The sequence below is a fragment of the Lipophrys pholis genome (assembly GCF_963383615.2).
Source record: "Lipophrys pholis genome assembly, chromosome: 12".
Taxonomy (NCBI): Eukaryota; Metazoa; Chordata; class Actinopteri; order Blenniiformes; family Blenniidae; genus Lipophrys; species Lipophrys pholis.
Genome location: NC_137641.1, coordinates 20,944,644 through 20,963,624, shown reverse-complemented (window position 1 = coordinate 20,963,624; position 18,981 = coordinate 20,944,644). Strand labels below are relative to the sequence as shown.

General features: G+C 41.8%; 5 protein-coding genes across 7 annotated transcripts; 4 read left to right on the top strand and 1 right to left on the bottom strand.

The window, feature by feature from the left end:
• Positions 1 to 1,875, top strand: LOC308117727 (chemerin-like receptor 1). Its single transcript, XM_080476797.1, has 2 exons — positions 1 to 221; positions 342 to 1,875. Exon 2 carries the CDS (start codon positions 356 to 358, stop codon positions 1,367 to 1,369), a length of 1,014 nt encoding a protein of 337 aa, XP_080332923.1. The 5' UTR covers positions 1 to 221; positions 342 to 355; the 3' UTR covers positions 1,370 to 1,875.
• Positions 1,876 to 2,591: 716 nt separating this feature from the next.
• rnf185 (ring finger protein 185) lies at positions 2,592 to 5,877 on the top strand. Of its 2 annotated transcripts, XM_080476795.1 has the most exons (7): positions 2,592 to 2,630; positions 2,883 to 3,173; positions 3,929 to 3,947; positions 4,050 to 4,162; positions 4,303 to 4,357; positions 4,948 to 5,065; positions 5,160 to 5,877. In XM_080476795.1, the coding sequence occupies exons 2-7, from the start codon at positions 2,983 to 2,985 to the stop codon at positions 5,255 to 5,257; spliced, it is 594 nt and encodes a 197-aa protein (XP_080332921.1). In that variant the 5' UTR covers positions 2,592 to 2,630; positions 2,883 to 2,982; the 3' UTR covers positions 5,258 to 5,877. The 2 variants fall into 2 exon arrangements, with proteins under 2 accessions (XP_080332921.1, XP_080332922.1); XM_080476796.1 differs by lacking the exon at positions 2,592 to 2,630 and having other exon boundaries at positions 2,860 to 3,173.
• LOC308117725 (uncharacterized protein) lies at positions 5,682 to 8,408 on the bottom strand. Its single transcript, XM_080476794.1, has 2 exons — positions 8,230 to 8,408; positions 5,682 to 6,769 (listed from the first exon to the last, which is right to left on the bottom strand). The coding sequence occupies exons 1-2, from the start codon at positions 8,357 to 8,359 to the stop codon at positions 6,078 to 6,080; spliced, it is 822 nt and encodes a 273-aa protein (XP_080332920.1). The 5' UTR covers positions 8,360 to 8,408; the 3' UTR covers positions 5,682 to 6,077.
• A 2,577-nt stretch (positions 8,409 to 10,985) lies between these two features.
• On the top strand, positions 10,986 to 11,887 carry LOC308118212 (uncharacterized protein; the record flags this gene model as incomplete). The annotated part of the gene is made up of 3 exons (XM_080477528.1): positions 10,986 to 11,211; positions 11,300 to 11,535; positions 11,810 to 11,887. The coding sequence occupies 3 exons, from the start codon at positions 10,986 to 10,988 to the stop codon at positions 11,885 to 11,887; spliced, it is 540 nt and encodes a 179-aa protein (XP_080333654.1).
• A 1,259-nt stretch (positions 11,888 to 13,146) lies between these two features.
• Positions 13,147 to 18,318, top strand: ess2 (ess-2 splicing factor homolog). 2 transcript variants are annotated; one of them, XM_080477526.1, is made up of 11 exons: positions 13,147 to 13,249; positions 13,349 to 13,536; positions 14,001 to 14,169; positions 14,301 to 14,384; positions 14,601 to 14,770; positions 15,012 to 15,129; positions 15,233 to 15,366; positions 15,488 to 15,590; positions 16,210 to 16,319; positions 16,398 to 16,513; positions 16,684 to 18,318. In XM_080477526.1, the coding sequence occupies exons 2-11, from the start codon at positions 13,390 to 13,392 to the stop codon at positions 16,961 to 16,963; spliced, it is 1,431 nt and encodes a 476-aa protein (XP_080333652.1). In that variant the 5' UTR covers positions 13,147 to 13,249; positions 13,349 to 13,389; the 3' UTR covers positions 16,964 to 18,318. The 2 variants fall into 2 exon arrangements, with proteins under 2 accessions (XP_080333652.1, XP_080333653.1); XM_080477527.1 differs by having other exon boundaries at positions 13,153 to 13,249; positions 13,320 to 13,536.
• Positions 18,319 to 18,981: the final 663 nt, after the last annotated feature.

The window sequence follows — 18,981 nt, the reverse complement described above, 5'->3', positions numbered from 1 at the left end:
AGTTTGGAAATGGGAACTGGTAGATTTGTTTCTTTTTGTTTTTGTATGGTGGGCGATCTCCACTAGGAGATTGCCACACTATTATTACTTGCTTCATTGTCGTCACTGTTGTCAGGAACCATGTCCAGGAAAGAGAAGTGAGAAGTTGCACACAGCTGCGATACAAAGTGCTCTGAAAGGCACAACTTCATAGCAATTCTTTTTTAACGTCAAGACGCAAGGTGAGTACTCAACTTATTTAAACCTAAAGCCCTTTCCTGGAGGAATATGTGAGCTCATGTAGTAATTTCTTTCCGACCATGTGTATGTTTGAATCAAAGGTTTTGCGCTGTATTTTTCAGGAAAAGTAACCAGCATGGAGGTGGATTATGTTGAATATGACGACTATACAGCCAACAATGAAACAGAGAATGGCACAAACCTTTCCCAGCTGAACTTCGGGAGTTCTCAGTCTTCCTTGACCCATGTTCTGGCGGCGGTCAATATCCTTATATCTGTTATTGGTCTCGGAGGAAATTCATTGGTGATTTGGATCTGTGGATGCAAAATGAAAATGAAGGTCATCACCACCTGGTACATCAGCTTGGCCATATCAAACGCCTTGTTCTGCACCTTTTTGCCCCTCGAAGTTTTCTACATGATAACCTTACACTGGCCTTTTGGACAACTCTTGTGCAAGCTCACCTCATCCGCCCTGTTTCTCAACATGTACAGCAGCGTGTTTCTGTTGGTTTTAATCAGCACCGACCGCTGTGTGATGATTTTATTCCCCGTGTGGTCTCACAACCAACGGACAGTGCGGAAGGCGTCCGGCATTGTGGCGCTCATGTGGCTCCTTTCTGCACTCCTAACGCTGCCCTCGCTGATCTTCAGACAAACCACAGTCCACGGTTCCGTCACTCAGTGCCACACTGGTTACATGGGCCACGCCAGGCACAAGGCGGTGGTTTTGAGTCGATTTATCTGTGGATTCCTCATTCCGTTCCTCGTGATTGTTTTCTGCTGCTTGGTGCTCGGTGTGAAGCTGAGGACTATGACCATGAGGTCCACAAAGCCCTACAAGATCATGGTGGCTCTTATCCTCTCGTTTTTCATCTGCTGGGTCCCCTATCATACTTTTGTTCTCCTGGAGTTAGACCTGAAGAACTCAAGCCTGAGAGTGCTGGAAACTGGACTGAAAGTGGGAGCAACCCTCGCTGCTGCAAACAGTTTAATTTCTCCAGTTCTCTATGTGTTTATTGGCAATGACTTCAAACAAACTCTGAAGAGGTCTTTGATGTCAAGGATTGAAGATGCAATGGCGGAAGATCTTCGAACCGGTGGTCTCAATCACTCAAAGTCCAAGTCAATGGATATCAATCAATTTTAAAATCAAGTCATCAGAGCCAAGGACTGCTTGATTGTTCATGAATACGATAATGAATCTGGGTAACATCGGCTACATCACATCTCAGTCTCTGCTCAGCCACAATATGTCTAACAAAACAAATGTATGTAAAGAAGTATGTACAACTGAATAAATGATCACACTAATGACAAAAGACCTGATAACTAAACAATATATATTTCCAGGCTACAATCATCAAACTTTGTCTTTGAAAATATCAGGCTCAATCCGGTCTTCATCACCATTTTGTATATTTTCTTGAACGTGTGTAAATAATTTGTATGTTTCTATGTTGCCGTTGTGTTGTTTTCAATATTGTGCGATGAATAAAGTATCCAAAGGTGGTTAAATGTAAAATTTACAATGTATTGTGTTTTGTTGTATATACTATGTAAACATCAATTAAATGTAGGCACCCACGTGAACATTTCAAATTGTGTACATTTTATCAAAATTGTGGAAGTTTTAAAAAACAACACTGGTAATTGTATTACTTGAGGTATTCCGATTTTTTGCTCAGCTGTAATGTCAACATTTGAACTCTGCGCCCACATATCAGACAGTGGAAACTAGGCTACAATACAGCTGTGCAGTGGTTAGCACACTGGCCTTAGAGTGAGATGGTTGCTGGTTTGAGTTTGGGTTGGGTAATTTGCAGTCTCGTATGTCAATAGTAGCACTGAGCAGGGGTATTAATCTTTAGGTTGAAAATATAAAGAATCCCCTTATCCTCAGTTACCTGTAAGTCATTGTCACACTTACATTTCATTGTTTAAATCTTTTTTTTTGCTATTTACTCATGATGCTAAACTGAGAGAAGATATCTATAATCCTAATGAAAATGATCTGGGTAAATAGTAAAAAAAATATATATATATTTTTACATTTCCCTGGACAATTAGTTTATTACACCTTCACCCATTGGTTAGTTTTTTTAATTACCATTCTTGTTGCTTTTTTATTGTGTACGAGTTTTGAAAACTTAAGTGGTATTTTGAAAATTTTAAAAAGGAAGTGACTGGAGATGGGAAGTGTTTGTGATTTTTGAATATGTATCAAAAAATATGCGCGTGTCATAATTAAATGCATCAAATGAAATATGTCATGTGGGGGACTTCCATGCCTTCCAGACTACACTGAGGGCCTGAAAGCCCCCCGGTACTTTAGCCACGCCCCCCGACTCCCTCCGGACGTACTTCCGGTTAGCGGCAGAGCTGCCTGCGGATGTGTGATGCAATCAGCTGTAAGAACATTTTCAACTCTTCATAAGTTCATGTCCACGTTTTTCACCCATTCATGTTCTGAACTGCATGCTGAGATACCGTTTAGTTTGTCGTAGTGTCATTAAACTCCTCCACCGGACAGAGGAACCGCTGTTTGTGCTCGCTAACGTTAGCGCGAGGACTCCCCCGTGCTCATGGACGTCAGCTGATGTCGAAGAGTTTTTGTTTCGTCTCGCAGCTTTTATTCACTCTTGATTTCTCCTCTCCGCCAGCCTTTCCGGAGGACCTCCCTATGAGTGCATTTTGAGGCACCGGGTGCCCCAGGAATCGCCTGCACTGTGTATTTACGTGTAGAGCAGCTATATCGGAGAAATGGCCGCCGCTGCGCCCCCTCCAGCCGCCGCAGCCTCAGCCGCGGCCACCGAGAACTCGAACCCCGGACCGAGCGGCACCGGCAGCTCCGCGGCGGCCGACGGAGGCAACCAGGACAGCACATTTGAGTGTAATATCTGTCTGGACACAGCCAAGGATGCCGTGATCAGCCTGTGTGGGCACCTCTTCTGGTAAGAGCCTCCTGTTTACGTGTTTGGAAAATCGGTCGGGAATTTCAGCCTCCAAGAATCCATGTAGACAAACAAGACGTGGCCTGGGAACAAACCAGCAGAGGAGGATCGATCCCACAGTCTGATTTCAGATCTGTAAACGCATCTATGGACTTAACTGGCTCATGAATTAACTCGAATTAACAAGTGTTATAATAGTGCACATATAAGACATGGCTTCAAAATGTGTATATTTTTACAGAAATGTATCAATAATACTCATTATTTACATCTTAAATTACAAGTTTGTGTATCAGATATAATATCAAAGTGCAGATTGTGAATATAAGCCTGAATCTGCTATGTTTTGTAGACATGCCACGGTGCAGTCAACTTCTTTAAACACCCATGAACCTACTCAGAATACAACAAATCAGGATATCAACTACATGTTGTTTTATTTCTACAAATATAATAAATGAATTGAAGAAATGTATATGTCTAATAGGTTCTAAGTATGGTCTTAAAATAGGGGGGGGGGAGCATGATCTGTTTATTCTAACATTGTGATATGTTATTCCATCTAATGACTGAAATATTCCATCTTCACTCTAAGAATATAATTTTGGTGAAGAAAACTTCTCAACTGCATTCTTGTGTTTTCAGCTGCAGCTGTAGGTCAGATCATTTTTGAAGTTCTACAAATGTTGCTTCCACATTTGTGATATTTAACTGACCAAACTTCATCCTTTTCTTCTTCCTCCTTGCATATCTAGTTGGCCCTGTTTGCATCAGGTAAGAAATGCATATATTTCTTCTTTTTTCTTCTTCTAGTATTTAAACACTGATGCCGTTACAATGCGACGCAGCTTCTCACATCTCTCTGTCTTTACTCAGTGGTTGGAGACCCGACCCACCAGACAAGTGTGTCCTGTTTGTAAAGCCGGGATCAGCCGAGAAAAAGTAATTCCCTTGTACGGACGGGGAAGCACGGGTCAACAGGATCCCAGGTGGGTGTGTCGGGCGTGGCAGCACATGTCAAGAGAACTTGAAAGTGTTTCTCTAATAATCCTGCTCATGATGCACCACAAGTCTAGTAATGCACAATTAAAACGTCTGGCAAGTTAATGGTGTGGTTTTGTTTTTAAAGAGAAAGAACACCGCCGAGACCGCAAGGACAACGGCCTGAGCCTGAAAACCGTGGCGTGAGTACATTAATCAAAACATACGTTCACAATCTAAAGCCACCGGGTCACCAGACTAATGCCTCCAGACGTCCTTCTAAATGCACGGTGGTTTACCCGTGTCGCGTCAGCCGCCCGGTAACGTCGTGCACCAATGATGAAACCATTACATATGATGATGCAGGTGCACCGGCGCAAACCTCTGTTTTATTCATTAACAAACGGACTTCTCCCTTTGGGATCTATTACATGTTAAGGGCCGAGCTGCAGCGTGTCCCCGGAGGATGACCACAAACCGTGGCGGATTTGCATCACTATATGTTTTAACGGCACGTCACACGCTGTGACGAAGGCGATTCATATTTAAAGGCTCCAACAAACACTATTTTCACATCTCTTGTGATATGTTTACGTATTTCTGTTCAGAATGCTTCAACGTAGAGGAGGCACTTTCGAAATCTAGTCGAAAGAACATCATGAATTAATGACGAGGGAGAAAAAAAAACAACAACTAAATTGTTACTTGAGAGAGTTATGTGGTTTAAATGTGTCCAACTGGACGTGTCATCGCACGGGGGTTTTATTTTAACGACAAAACACTCGTCTTTCAGGGGTTTCAGGGATTCGGCTTCGGCGACGGAGGATTCCAAATGTCATTTGGAATCGGTGCTTTTCCATTCGGTATTTTCGCCACAGCTTTCAACATCAACGACGGACGACCCCCTCCAGGTACCCGTGTTTTTAAACCCTCCACCCCGGCTGCTCTGCCTTTCAAATATTTTGCGGCAACATGTTTAATAACCCTTTAAAACTCTTCCAACAGCGGCCCCGGGGACACCCCAGCACACGGACGAACAGTTTCTGTCTCGACTCTTCCTGTTTGTCGCTCTGGTGATTATGTTTTGGCTCCTGATTGCATGAAAACATCGTTTGACTCTTAACAGGGTCGACTCCAGCTTGTATTGTTTGGTTTATTTTTTGCCCCCCACACACACTGACAGGAAGTGATGTAAAGCAGGATTTAGACATTTGTACTAATTTAGTCTTTCCGATGAAGCGTTTTATCTCGGTGGCCTTGTTTAAATACGCACACTGCAATAACGGGTGCTAGGAAAGCTTCTGGCTAATTTCATGCTCACCGATGGGACGTTCAGATGTTTACATCCACCCTAACCCAATCCTTACTTAGTGCTGTCAGTAGACATTATTCTAGCAATGCTTTGTTTGTTTAGCCGTTTGATGATTTTCATAAATGGCGAATTCGTTAATCAAAACTCAAAACATTTTTCAGGTTAGAAAGTATGAATGAGAGCAAGGTGGAAGATTCATTCATGAAGCAGTGTTTCTCACCAAACTAGAATCTTTTATTACGTTCCATTGCCTGTGTTGACTGTAATTAAATGTAAAATACTGTAATTATTACAGAGGTGGGATGGAGACAGGTTGTACATGAAACAAACGTGAAATAACTCTATAGTGAAAATCTATGTAAATGAATTTGTTCATTAGCTGTCTGGTTTTCTATTAAAAGTATAAATCTGTTTGGACTTTATTGCTTTGTAAGTCAATTTTGTCTCATAAATACACAAATTAAGACGCCGAACCGGGTTTCACGTGTATTCCAGCTCTACTTCAATCAACACCTTTGTGCTTTAAAGAATCAAAAAAATAGATGTTTAGTTTGTTCTATGGGAGATTAAGTAAAACAAATACAGTACAAAAACGAGAAGGTCTGCTCGGGTTAATTTGGCATTTCTGACTCCAGCTTTTGTTCGTCCGACTGTGCAACGTTGAACTCCGCTTCGTACATAATCTGCTGGATCTTCATTTTGGTCTCGCACCTTTTCTGTGGCGCGAGTCTCTTCAGCGCCGGGACGAAGCTCAGCAGAAACAGTTCGTCTTCGTCCCTCGGCCTGGTGGGGAACGGGGCTCCATTGTCTTTGGGCAGCCATTTTGCGGCGTTGGCGTTTTGCGAAGATGGAGTCAGCGACTCCTGCGGCGCCCGCCGTTTCCGTCCGGTATTGTTGACGGGGGTCACCTGCTGGCCCGACGGCATCTTGGCCAGACCGGCCAGCTGCGCCAGCTGTGTGTCTTGAGATGCCGAGGGGATCTGGCTCACGAATGTCATGTGGGGCTTGATGTCCGACGGAGTCACGGGGATCTTTGTGAGGCTCTGCGATGCCTTGATGACCTCGGACAAAGAGGTTTCTCCGTCCACGGAGTCCATGTCGGGGGTGTCATGGTCGTCGTCGTTGCTGCAGATATCTGCCACGCCGCTTCTTGAGCCGGTGAAAGGGGCAATAAAATTCATAAGCTGCCTGTATTTCCATTTACTCTGGATGACTTCGCCTTGCTTCTTGCTTTTGATTTCCGTTCGGATTTCCTTCAGATACCGGTCTCTCATGTTCTTCCATTTTCTTTTGCACTCCTCGGCTTGAAAAGGAAAACAAAGGTGTAAGAAGCAGACGACGATGAATCACCAAATCAGATTTTTTTTTTTGGGTGGATGTCATATAAATACAGAGAAAACTTTGTTACGCTGTGATGACATATAAATCTGGTGCTAACTATCTAGTCGGCTCTATTTGAATTCATACAGTACATCGGGGGTCTGAAGCTCCCCAAGCTGCGTGCGGCTTTTTGAAGCTCTCGCCAAATTCCTTGCGTATATACATGTTCCGTCTTTGTTTCAAATTCACTCTTATGTTGCCGGTCAAGGTTAAAAATATGAACTGTTGCAATATTTCATCAGATACAACGCGTGTCCTGACTGGTTCCTTTCGCTGCAGGTCATTTGTTAAATTTGTGACACAAAATGTATCCATCCTCTTTAACGCTTCATCCTGTTCAGGGTTGCTGGAGCTAATCCAATAATTAATATGGATGAAGGCAGGACACACCTTGGACCAGGTTACAGTCCATCACAAGAGAGATTAACAACCACATCTGACCTGTGGGAGGAAACCACAGGTAGAACATGCAAAATCCCAGGTTCAAACTGATGACCTTCTTGCTCTGTGGTGAGTTTGAACCACTAATTTGACTTGTGTTCCATAATTTATAAACTAAAATGTTAATTATTATTATTTTTTTTTATTGTGGTAATTACAACGAATTCTCCTAAAAAAAAAGGGGGGGGGGGGGAAACATAGGATCTTAAGAAATATTTGAATATTTTGAGAGTTTAAGTGTGTAAATGATGTTAAATATATAAGTTTCAGAGATTGAGTTAAATTACGGAAATATTTATTTTTTTATTATTTCCACTGTGCTCTCTTTATTTGCCTTTTTTTTTTTTTTTTTCACCCGAGTGTGAATGAAATAAATGCTGCGTGACTAATAAAGCTTTGCCATATCTTACTGTGTTCTATACAATAGGTGGCGTTTTTCACGGGGCCTCTTCCCTCCCTGCCGCGCCGCTTCTCCCTCGCTCCAGCGGGCTGCCGCTTCACATGAAGCTCCGAGGTTTTAACGAGCGGAGCGGAAACGCTCGTTGCTCTGTGTGCAAAGCGGCTGCCGCGCGTCGCTGTGCACGCTGCGCAAGGTTTCTCTTTGCTCCTCCGCCGCGCCGCGTCGTGTCGAGGCGCCGTACCGGATACGCGGCACCGCGGAGCTAGACCGTGCTGCTCGGCGCTGCGCGGCCTCCGGAGCGCGAGAAGCGGCTGCTACCGCTAGCACGGCACCGCGCACCGCTGCATCCACGCCGCCGGGACTGCCTTCCGTTCAGAACGCGAAACAAAGCTGCAAACTGCCCGCGACAGACACGAGGAGGAGCCCACAACTCACCGGAGCAACCGACGGTCGATGCGTGTCTGTTTAATTCACCACTCCGACACCAGCTAAGCAAATAATAAGTGGCAGTAAACTTGTGATAAACAAAAATAAATACTCACACGAGAGACCCAACTCGCTGCTGATGCTCCTCCACGCACTCGCACGACTTTCCGTGCAGCGGTAATTCGGTAAAGTGACATTATACAGCTCCGGGTATTTAAATACGGACAATATTAACTTATCGTCCATTTTGCGCTTGTGTGGTGTCTGAGCTGCGCGTACGCGGAAGCGGCAGCCTTCTCCCGCCTTTTCCGCCAAGCTGCTATCGCGAGTGGCGCCGTACCGCGCCGTGCCGCCCTGCCGCGTGCAACGCGGTCTTTATGCCGGAGGGGGGCGCACCTCTCTGCACTCCTCAGTGAAAGCGGCTCTTCATACGTGCGTCCCAAATAATCAGTGGTAGTGTTGGTAGTGTCACTACCATTCTAACAAATGTACACAGTTTCCAAACGAACAAAATACAATATAAAAAAGATTATATTTCCCCCTTTTATCCTTTTGCAGACTTTAAAAGCTACTAAAAAGCTGTGGGATCAGTCATTTGAAGAATAAATCATATAATCAATAAATGTTGGTTTTCAATGCATCATTATTTTGCACATAAACTGTTATTGATATAGAGATTTGATCCCTGCAATAATGTTGAAACTATCAAATTAAATTTTTGATATTCTGTTCATTGTTTAGGTTATCCAAAGATAGGCGTTTAATTGAAGGACAAATCGATCCAATATTACAGGCACTACATGTACAGTGTAAATGTACCCAAAGATATATTTTATTTTGATCCGACACACTCTCTGAGATCAGCTGTGCAAGGTGGTGTTGAATCCAGACAAAATCAAGTTTTCAGGAATCTATTTTGAGAAACTGTAGTTTCTACAAACACAGAATAGCACAGATCCCTCTGTAGCTATCAGCCAAGCATTCAACATCAAAAATTCCTTTGTTTCTCTGTACAAACGTGAAGAAAACAGCACACAGCTGCAAACCCTCATTCCCCTGGAGATGTTGGGCGCCGGTCCAGAAGCAAAGCAGAGAAACACCAAGGATTTCACACATGAGCAGTCTGATGCCATGTGCGGTTCTCTGCTCATTTATCAACTGTCAGCGTGTGGGTGTATTCATGATCTCATCGCTGTCATCTGGATTAAACCCATCTGAATTAGGCCCTTTATTATTCCCGATTGGCTTTTTTCCCCCTCCTCTTATTGACTTTCTGTTAGAAAAGCCAACCGAACATGTAACCTAAAGGGCACGTCAGCAATTATACTGAGACATTTCTAAACACACACCATTCTTGTGTTATTGTCTTTATATCTCCATCACATAAAAAAAAATAAAATAAGGAGAGAGCTCTAGTGAACACATTAAGTATGAAATAAAATGTCATCCGTGAAATATAATACTTATAGATGTACAAGAACTGAAAATATTGTATGCAATTTGTTACTTCTAACTGCTTAGTATAGTGAAGGGCTTTAAAGTATTTCTTCTTTCCATATGGTTTTGAAGGGCAGTAGTGAAAAGAAACATCGTAGTTACATCAAAAATACAGTTTTTTTTAGACAAGAATATCCTGATACAGCTGCAGGATAAAGTAAATAACAAGCATCTCCTGAAAAATCCACAAAACTTGGCTCAGTGCACTCAGCGTCTTTTACTAAATATTGCTTACAACAACAAAATGAAGCTTTATCATTCTAATCCTCCGTAATGAATTTTGAACTGCGTGAACCAACAGGGATGTGATACAATTCTTTCTATTGAGAACCACAATAACAGCAGATAGCGATCTCACATGCTCCGCAAACTATACATCAACAATCTGGATGCTATTAAACCCAAGTGAAAAGGATGGGATGGTGTTTATTGTTATCTGTTTTCAAAAGCCCTTATAAAGGGAGCTTAAGACAGATTGTGGAAATCCATTAATTCTTTGGAGGGGCAAAAAAAAAAGAAGGTGTATCGCCTTGTATGAAATCAAAGGATTTGTGGTGGGGGATGAATTTAACCTGTAATAGCTTTACCGTCGCTGTGCCCATTGTCAAAAGGGGTCAGACTGCAACACACAGATAAGACACATGATGTATGATCTTGAATACAAACCGTAAGGAACAAATCTGATTTCTGTATTTTCTCCTGCCAATGCGTGTTTATCTGTATTGAGTGTACGAATCCATTAGTGACACCACACGTCACAGACGTTCGTAAATGTCGCGTGTAATTAATTCGCATTATTGTTGCAATTTTCCGACAAATTTTGCACAAGATCGTTCGCTTCAGGAAGGAAGACCAACAGAAGTGTGATGGGAAAAAGAAAAACTCGTCGTTTGAACTCGCGCGCACGTTCAGCTTACACAAGTCTCCGGCCACACCAAAAACGCTCATCTTTAAACCCAGGTTTCTAATACCAAGCAATCCCCTTTTCTCTAAAACCTCAACAATAAGGATCTTAGGAGCTCTCCACTTCTCATTTTATGCAGTGAAATCTGATTTCTTTTGGAGAAAGGAATGAGGCAAGATTAACCGAATCTGCCGTCCTCCCTAACCTCTTCACAAAACTGCCCAGATTAGCTAGGAATTAAGTTTCAACCGTTTTATGTGTCTGGTCCATAGAGGGGATTATGGTTTTTACTTTTTTTTTCTTTTTTCTTTTTTCCCTCCACCTCACAATTTCACTATAAGGGCCTGACACACTGTTGTGGAGAGAGGAGAAGGAGAAGAGCAACTGAGGCTGAACTATCCATAAGTGCTACATGTCACAGTGTCTTATGGTCGTTTTTACTTTGTGATTTACTGGAATTTTCCCCGAGAGATGGATGGACTGATCCGGACGGTGGGACAGAAGTTTCCCTTCACTATTGAAAACATACTGAGCAGATATCCGAGCAGTAATGGAGATAAGTATGGACCAAGTGAAGTGAAAGAGAAGATGGCAGCTCATGGTGGCGGCCAGACAGAGACGGTCCGTCATGCCTGCCTGTGTTGCTGCTGCTGCTCCCATTGTGCAGAGGCCTTCCAGACTGACTTGGTTCGTGAAGGTAAGACTAGACCCTGCGTTCGGTCGTCGTGTGTCGTTAACGTGGGTTTATCTACGAGCTAACTTCAATCCAGATCCTGTCCACCTAGTCTGTCAGTACGGATGGACCCCAGCGCTGCTCTCGGATCAGTGTCGGCTGGGGGACGCTCACAGAGAGGAGCAGTCCCTGGGTCAGGTGCAGAGACGAACCAGGCGTCACCGGACTATTTTCACAGAAGAGCAGCTGGACGCACTGGAGGAGCTGTTCCTGCAAAACCAGTATCCAGATGTGAACACCAGGGAGAAACTGGCACAGCATACTCACTTGAGAGAAGAGAGAGTAGAGGTATGCCAGCTCTATTCAGCGTTCCCACCAATGAGTTCCCGGTTTCACTCTCAGATTTCACCCTCTGCAGATGAGGTTTAACACTGTAACCTCGGATTCTAATGGTCAAATATTCTTGCCCAATTTCTGTGCAAGATGCTGATGGTCGACTTTGGTTCTGTTTGTTTGGTTTTAGTAAATGTGGTTACTCTGCATCTAATGCTGTAAATGAAAAGTTGTTTTGTCTAATGATAAAACCACAGCTCAAACACTTTGCTTCTTTTCTACATTGCAGGTTTGGTTTAAGAACCGAAGAGCAAAGTGGAGGCGCCAAAAAAGACTCTCGTTTGTGGTGGGAAATGCAGAAAACTGAAAATGTCTGCAAAGAGTCAAACATGTTCAGAGAATATAAGAAGACAAAAGTTTAAAGGAATGTTCTATACGGCAAAAAAGGTTGAGTTTTGGGTCGTGCAAATCATGTAATGACTCACTGATGGTGGCACATTAGTGAGTCTGCTTGCTTAAGAGCATCCAAATACTGTTATTACAGTATATTTAAGCACAAATACTGAAAGTTACATTTTGAATGTGTAAATTGTTAATGGTTTGGGCAGATTGTGAAAAAGTTATTTGTGAAACAAAATTAAAGTTCTTTTTGAAAATGATGGTCTTTTTTATTGCAATAGTAGCACATGAGATTAAAATGTCATGTGTGAGAAGCACAAAGATAAAAATTGCATATCTGTATATATCCAAGCAGCTAGTAAAGACTAAATGTACTGAAAATAAATAATTCAGTGTTTTTTTTCTTATGCAATGGAAATATTTTCCGAAATAAGTATTACAAGACGTTTCTCATAATGTGAATATATTGATCTAATTATCTCACTTAAAATCATAATAAATTATATCCCCAAAGTGGATGAAATATGCTTTTATAAGCTCTTGTAATCTGATCAAAATAAATCACTCTAGGCAAAACGACTACCCTCTAAATTCCCTGCATACACATCTTATGAATATCATAACTGGAGTTTATTTTCAGCTGTAATTCCTTGTCAAGTGGATCTTTAATCAACACATTCTCTATGGAATTTCTTTCAAAATAAATAACTAAACACAATGTAGATAGAATTTACAAATGTAATGTTTGCAATGCAATTTAAGTTATTAACTCTACTGAGTTCATGTTTTGGGTTGACACTAATCTACACACGTTTTCTTTCTGCTTTTATGAGTGACTTGATTCTCTTGTGAGTAACATGTATAGCAGTTTGGAGACTTTGGAGAAATCCTCCCAGTGAATGGCAATGACATTTTCCATTGATTAGCCTAGGGATCTATTGCTAATATACGATTGGTGTTTGTTTTTGTTTTCTGATTTGTTTTAGTTTTTGTGAAATATCTCCCTTATTACATCACTTAGAATAATAGATTTTGCGTGACTGTCCTATTTCCGAACATGTTCACGCTGGGGATTTCTTCTTGTTTTTTTTCTCAGCTTTCTTCAATTATTTTGTGCACTTTTTTTGTTTAGCTTTATGTATTAGTAAAACTATTTAGTTTGAATAAAGTTTGATTGTAAAAACACAACGCTGGTTTGTTGACTTGACGACGTCATAAACATCCGGTGACGTAAGACCTTCGCAGGAGGAAACGCAAGTGCGTTGTTTGTACGCTGGTAGCTCGAAGGTGGCTAAAAGTTAGCTCGTACGGGACAGAAGGCGACGTTTGGGTAACTGCAAACGTCTAATTATCGACCAGATTAAGTAGGTTTCTTGACGACAGCGTTGACGTTAAAAAAGGCCGCGCTCTGTTTCTGTTTAATCTCAAGGGATTTAGCTTTTGAACCGTTAGCACAGCAGGCTAACCACGATGGAGGGCAGCGCCAGCGTGAGGAAAGCGTTGTCCGGGACTCTCGTACCTTTGGCGGTCACAACCATGGCTCTCCGACAGCCGGCCGAGGAGACGGACAGAGAGAAGCTGAACAGGAGAGTGCTCGATGAGGAGCAGTACGTTGAGGTAGATGGCTGACAGCCCCACCGCGGCTACAATCACATCAACATTAACGTGTCAGTTGCACAAGAAGCATAAACAACAGTTAATATCTGTCACGAGCTGATCGCAACGTAACGAAAACTCGTGATATTGTGTTGTATGTGTTATTAAACTGCGATTTTGTGTTAAGAAAACGTGACATAATGTCATTAAAGGTTAGTGTTTTTTTTGTCTTAAGCTGGAGATGATCGCTATGGCACTGGTAATACACATGATAAATCACATGTATAACTGAACTGTAATGGACAATGAGTGGCCTCCTCTATTAAAAGCTCCCCTATGGGTTTTAGAGCTTTAATGGTAATAGAGCTGTGTTTTGATAGAAACTACCCAAGCACCTTTACACAGTGCTGCATCAGAATTCTTTTTACCCATCATCTGATGTGGTTGTTGTCTGTACTAATGTTCACCTGCTTTTGTCTTGATAGAGTTTGGAGAAAATCATCCAGAGAGACTTTTTCCCAGATGTGACAAAACTGCAGGCCCAGAAAGATTACCTCGACGCAGAAGAAACTGGAGATCTGGAGAGAATGAGGGAGATATCCATTCGTTATGGATCGTCTCTGGCAAAATCTACACCGCAGACTTCTGTACCCTGTGAGTTAGATATGAATTTAACTTTACCTTCGGGTTTCTTTGTGTTTATTACACACTTGCAGTTGTTTTTATTAATTGATATAAAAATGCTTCATGTCTCTTCCCCTTTCTTTGTCACTCTCATATTAAAGATGTGACTCCAGCGAGCTTTGAGACACCAGTTGAGCGTGCAGGTTCTCCCTCCGGCAGTTACTGCAGTAAAAGTGTAGCTGGAGGTACGTATAGATATTTCTAAAAAGATAAAAGACAGTTTGCACAATTCTCTACGCTTGATTTTGGTGATGATGCTAAACTAGATATATTTGTAACCCTTTAAATCATGCTCCTGTTGTCAACAATTCTCTACCTCAGTGGGTTTGAAGAACGTTTCTGTTTAAAATGAGTTGAATGTTCATTTTATGTCTCATTTCCATCATTTGTTATAATTCCAGAGAAAAAAGATGACGACAAGGAAGAGAAACGACTGCCCAGTCTTGACCAGTTCCTGGCTAAAAATACTAGTGAGGACAATGCATCCTTCGAGCAGATAATGGATCTGGCAGAAGACAAGGAGAAACTGAAGCATGCCTGGTTATATGAGGCTGAGGCAGAATTCAAAGAGGTTTGTACACGCTGAAGGTTTTTTTTACCTTTCAATTTAGTTAGAGTATATGATCAAATGTTTGCATCACAACAGTGTTGTAAATATGCGTGAAATCAGACTGTGATGTTTAGCACACATCTGTTTAGTCAACTGTTTTTTTGTCATTGCAAAGTTTGTAGGCTAAACTCTATAAAACATCCTCGTCTTTCTTGTGAGAGTTTGTCGCTGAAAGCCAGAATCCCTTCTCATCTTTTTCCAGCGTCATGAGCAGAACCTGGCCTTGCCGCCAGTCGAGATGGCGGCACTCGAATGTGTCAAAGCTGGGCTGGAGACATGGGAGTACAAAGCAAAGAATTCCTTGATGTATTATCCGGAGGGTAGGAAGAAGATTGAAGTTCGATTGTTGCCGTTCTGCTTATTTCAAAGTGTGAGGTGAGGAATGTTTTTATTAAATGGGTGGGTTTTGTTTTTCCTCACCAGGCGTTAAAGATGACGATGCCCTATTTAAGAAGCCAAGGGAGGTGGTTCACAAGAACACTCGCTTTACAGGAGACCCATTCAGCAAAGCGTTGAACAAGAGTCAGATTCAACAGGCAGCAGCTCTCAATGCACAGGTAGAGTCCACTGATCTGATATTGTACAATCTATTTGTATATCTCTGACTGTCAGGCTTCTCCTTAGTTGAAAAGAGTGTTTCTTATAGTAATTAGCCTCATGGCTCATGTTTTTGTGTAGTTTAAACAGGGAAAAGTTGGTCCTGATGGTAAAGAGCTCATCCCACATGATTCTCCAGGAGTGAATGGATACGGCTATGAAAGAACACCGTCCCCAGCACCTGGTAAGAGAAAACAACTGAGAGACAGACGGACACCGAGACATTGCTCCTGACCCGAACAGTGAACGTGGACTTTCTTTCTTTAGTTCTTCTGGAAAGCGTCAATCTGGCATTTTGTAGAAAAACTGGTAGCAACGTTGCTTCAACAACTATTTGTTGGTTATTATTTTATTTCAGACTATTTGTAAGCATAGTAGAGCTACACACTATGTGGAATTACCATAATATTCTATACTGAACACCCGCCATTTTAAATACATCGTCTCTTGAAAATAATTATATGTTGTTTTTTATAATTAGTAGTTTTTTGAATGGGTCATATACAATGGATAAAAAAGTTTATTAAAACGGCACAATGTAAGTTTAGGAGTTCACATTTATTGCTTTGAAAACAGAAACACTGTTAGAGTGTGTTCTGTCAAACTTTTAAACACACCTTGTTTTGATCACACCTTTCCCAGTCTCTGAACACAATACTTTATGAAGTCCTTTCAATGTGGCGTATAAATATGCTTATTAAAAAACTTTTCTTTTTGAGGACGATAAAGGAAGTTGTTGTTTTTTGTCCCCATAAAGACAATTATGATTTGATTTGAAAATAGTTCAAACTTGTATATTTCAGGTGTTGCTGATTCGCCTCTGATGACCTGGGGAGAGATCGAGAGCACCCCGTTTCGCCTGGATGGATCAGACACGCCGTATATTGAGAGGAACCACGGCCCCTCATTTAAGGTAGCCATGCTTCAGTGTTGGATTCGCTGACTGTTTACATGCTGTTATTTACCTTGACAGTGCTTCGTTTCTTTTAAGATTCCAGAACCGGGGAGGCGAGAGAGGCTGGGATTAAAGATGGCCAACGAGGCCGCCGCTAAAAACCGTGCAAAGAAACAAGAAGCGTTACGAAGGGTCACAGAAAACCTGGCAAGGTGATAATCATCTCTCTCATGTTGGATTATATGTGATGGCGCAAACAACAACAGCCCAGTGTATTTGTAGACAGCTTAAGTAGAACAACTTGTGCTGGAATTCAAAACTGTCCTTTTGAACTGAAATGATTCTGAGGAATGAAACAAACAGCCTGATCTTTGTGTTGCAGTCTCACACCTAAAGGTCTGAGTCCGGCGCTCACGCCGGCCCTGCAGAGGCTCGTCAATCGGACGTCCAGCAAATACACGGACAAAGCACTGCGAGCGAGCTACACCCCGTCGCCGTCGCACAGCGCCACCGGTTGCAAGACTCCCCTGGGCGGTCCGGCCACTCCTTCAGGAACGCCAACGCCAAACAAAGCCAAGACGCCCGGCTCTCAGGACCTTACGTCACTCACCGACAATCTGCTGCAGCTCCCCAAGAGACGGAAAGCGTCAGACTTTTTCTGAAGGGGAGAAACGGGCTCGTCACAACGAAGAAAACTTTCAAGAGCAAACCTGTTGAGCTGGAGGACTTGATCGACATACAGTGAACTGAAGACTTTCCATGGATCGGTTTGTTAAAGTGTCTTGGAAGAAAATATACATGATTGTCTAAACTATTTAAATTCTGGTTGTTGTTTTTTTTTTTTTTTTTTTTTCAAATGTAGTTTTAAATAAAATGGAGAAATTTTGTACAGCTGCTATAACTCTGCCCCTTTTTGTTATTCGTCATGTATATCATTAAACAGTTTGTGGATGAAAACACCAGATGGCATCCTAATACATAGTGTTTTTCTACCTCTTACTGATGTTTAAAAATAAGTAAGGCCAGTAATGTCTTCATACTGTTTTCTTTATTTTTTTTTCAATGAAATTCCAAATATCTAAGCACACTTTTCCTGTTCCATCGGCTGCATGTTTTCAGGCGTGTTTCCTCTTGTCGAGTAAGGGTCAGGTCAATACAAGTCCTGGTGCAATTGGACCATTAGTGCTGTGTTTTTGTTTATATATATGACATTTGCACACGGAGAGACACAGAATGTGACCTGACTCCAGAAGTGCTAAATCTTCGCGGCTGTGTCACGTGATGTGGTGTGCACAACGGAGGTATTCATGCGACTGTTTTTGTGCCTGTGTACATTTTGTTGGGAGCCGGTAAAAGTCCTACACTGAGTGAAGAGCTCTGCATTGTTGTGGACGTTTTGTTAGAAAATATACATCATAGCAGGTGCCCAGTGTGTGTCTTGTTTGCACCTTTTGTGTCACACCGGTGGTTTAAACAGTTTAACCTAAAGGCATTTGTCTGTTTTAGACTAGATTTGAGGTTTCAGGCGGTCAGATTTCTGTTTCATACCGAGTGAGGCTGTTAAACCCACGCTGATAATTTATGGCTTCAGCCTCTCGGGGGGAGTCACAGTTCAGTGTTTTCTCAGGCGGGATGTCTTCCCGGAATAAATCAATCCTTGTTTTATTTTGTTTTCTCAGTCGTGTGTCTTCACACAATCGAAGTTGACCCTTAATTTCATTTGGGCAACTTTAAATCTTAGTGTTTACTTGTCAAATTATCGTCTGTTTTGAATTTGTGTGTGACCACAATTAGTTTGAAGAGGTTTGCAGTTCAGAGTCAATGAAGTTAATTTTTTTTAGCACAATTTTCTGTCAAAGTTAATCACGCAAGCCATAAAAAGATATCAAAAGAAAGATGCTGATTTGTTTAAACCTGCACTATATTCATTTGACATTGTCCAACATGGCAAAGTTTTATTTTATTTGACTCACTTTGTTTTTCCCACTTACTCCATTAAACATGTTTGCCTCGTTACTCAGCTAAAGGTTTGTTGTTGCAGCGTTTGCGATCAATACTTTCAGCCTTAATACAAAGTGCCGATCATCTTCTATTGAAATGGATCAGGGGATCAGATTTTAATCACAGCACACAGTAATTCTTGCAATCCACAAGGAGCTAACTTAAGAAATGAAATAGACCCTTATCAAATATGTACATAAGCAAATCTCAATTTGAATTGAGGAAAAAAAATACTTCATTTGAAATGTTGGGTGAAATGTGCTGAGGCATTAGTGAAGGGGGTTGAAAAGTGACTGGGAAATGTCAAACATTGTACAGCATTATCTCTAGAGTTTTGGAAATGTTTCCTCTTTAGTTATAGTATTAATTTGTGGGTGTAGAAAGTTGCCTGCGGTCTGCCAGTATCATGATTTGTGATAGTTGAGCCACACACACACATCTCGGCTATTAATCTTCTCGAAGGACTCACATGTTTTGATAATTACGTTGTTGGAGTTTGACCCTGGCACTGACACACGAGGTCAAATAGACTCTGAAGAATAGAATGAAAGGAAGACCGTACAATATAACCAATTATCAAGGGAGAGTGTGTTGTTGTGTGAGACACAGAAAATGTGCTCAGCACAAAGAGGCTTACAAACACAGCAACAAGAGTAACCATGACCACAGCAGTGATATA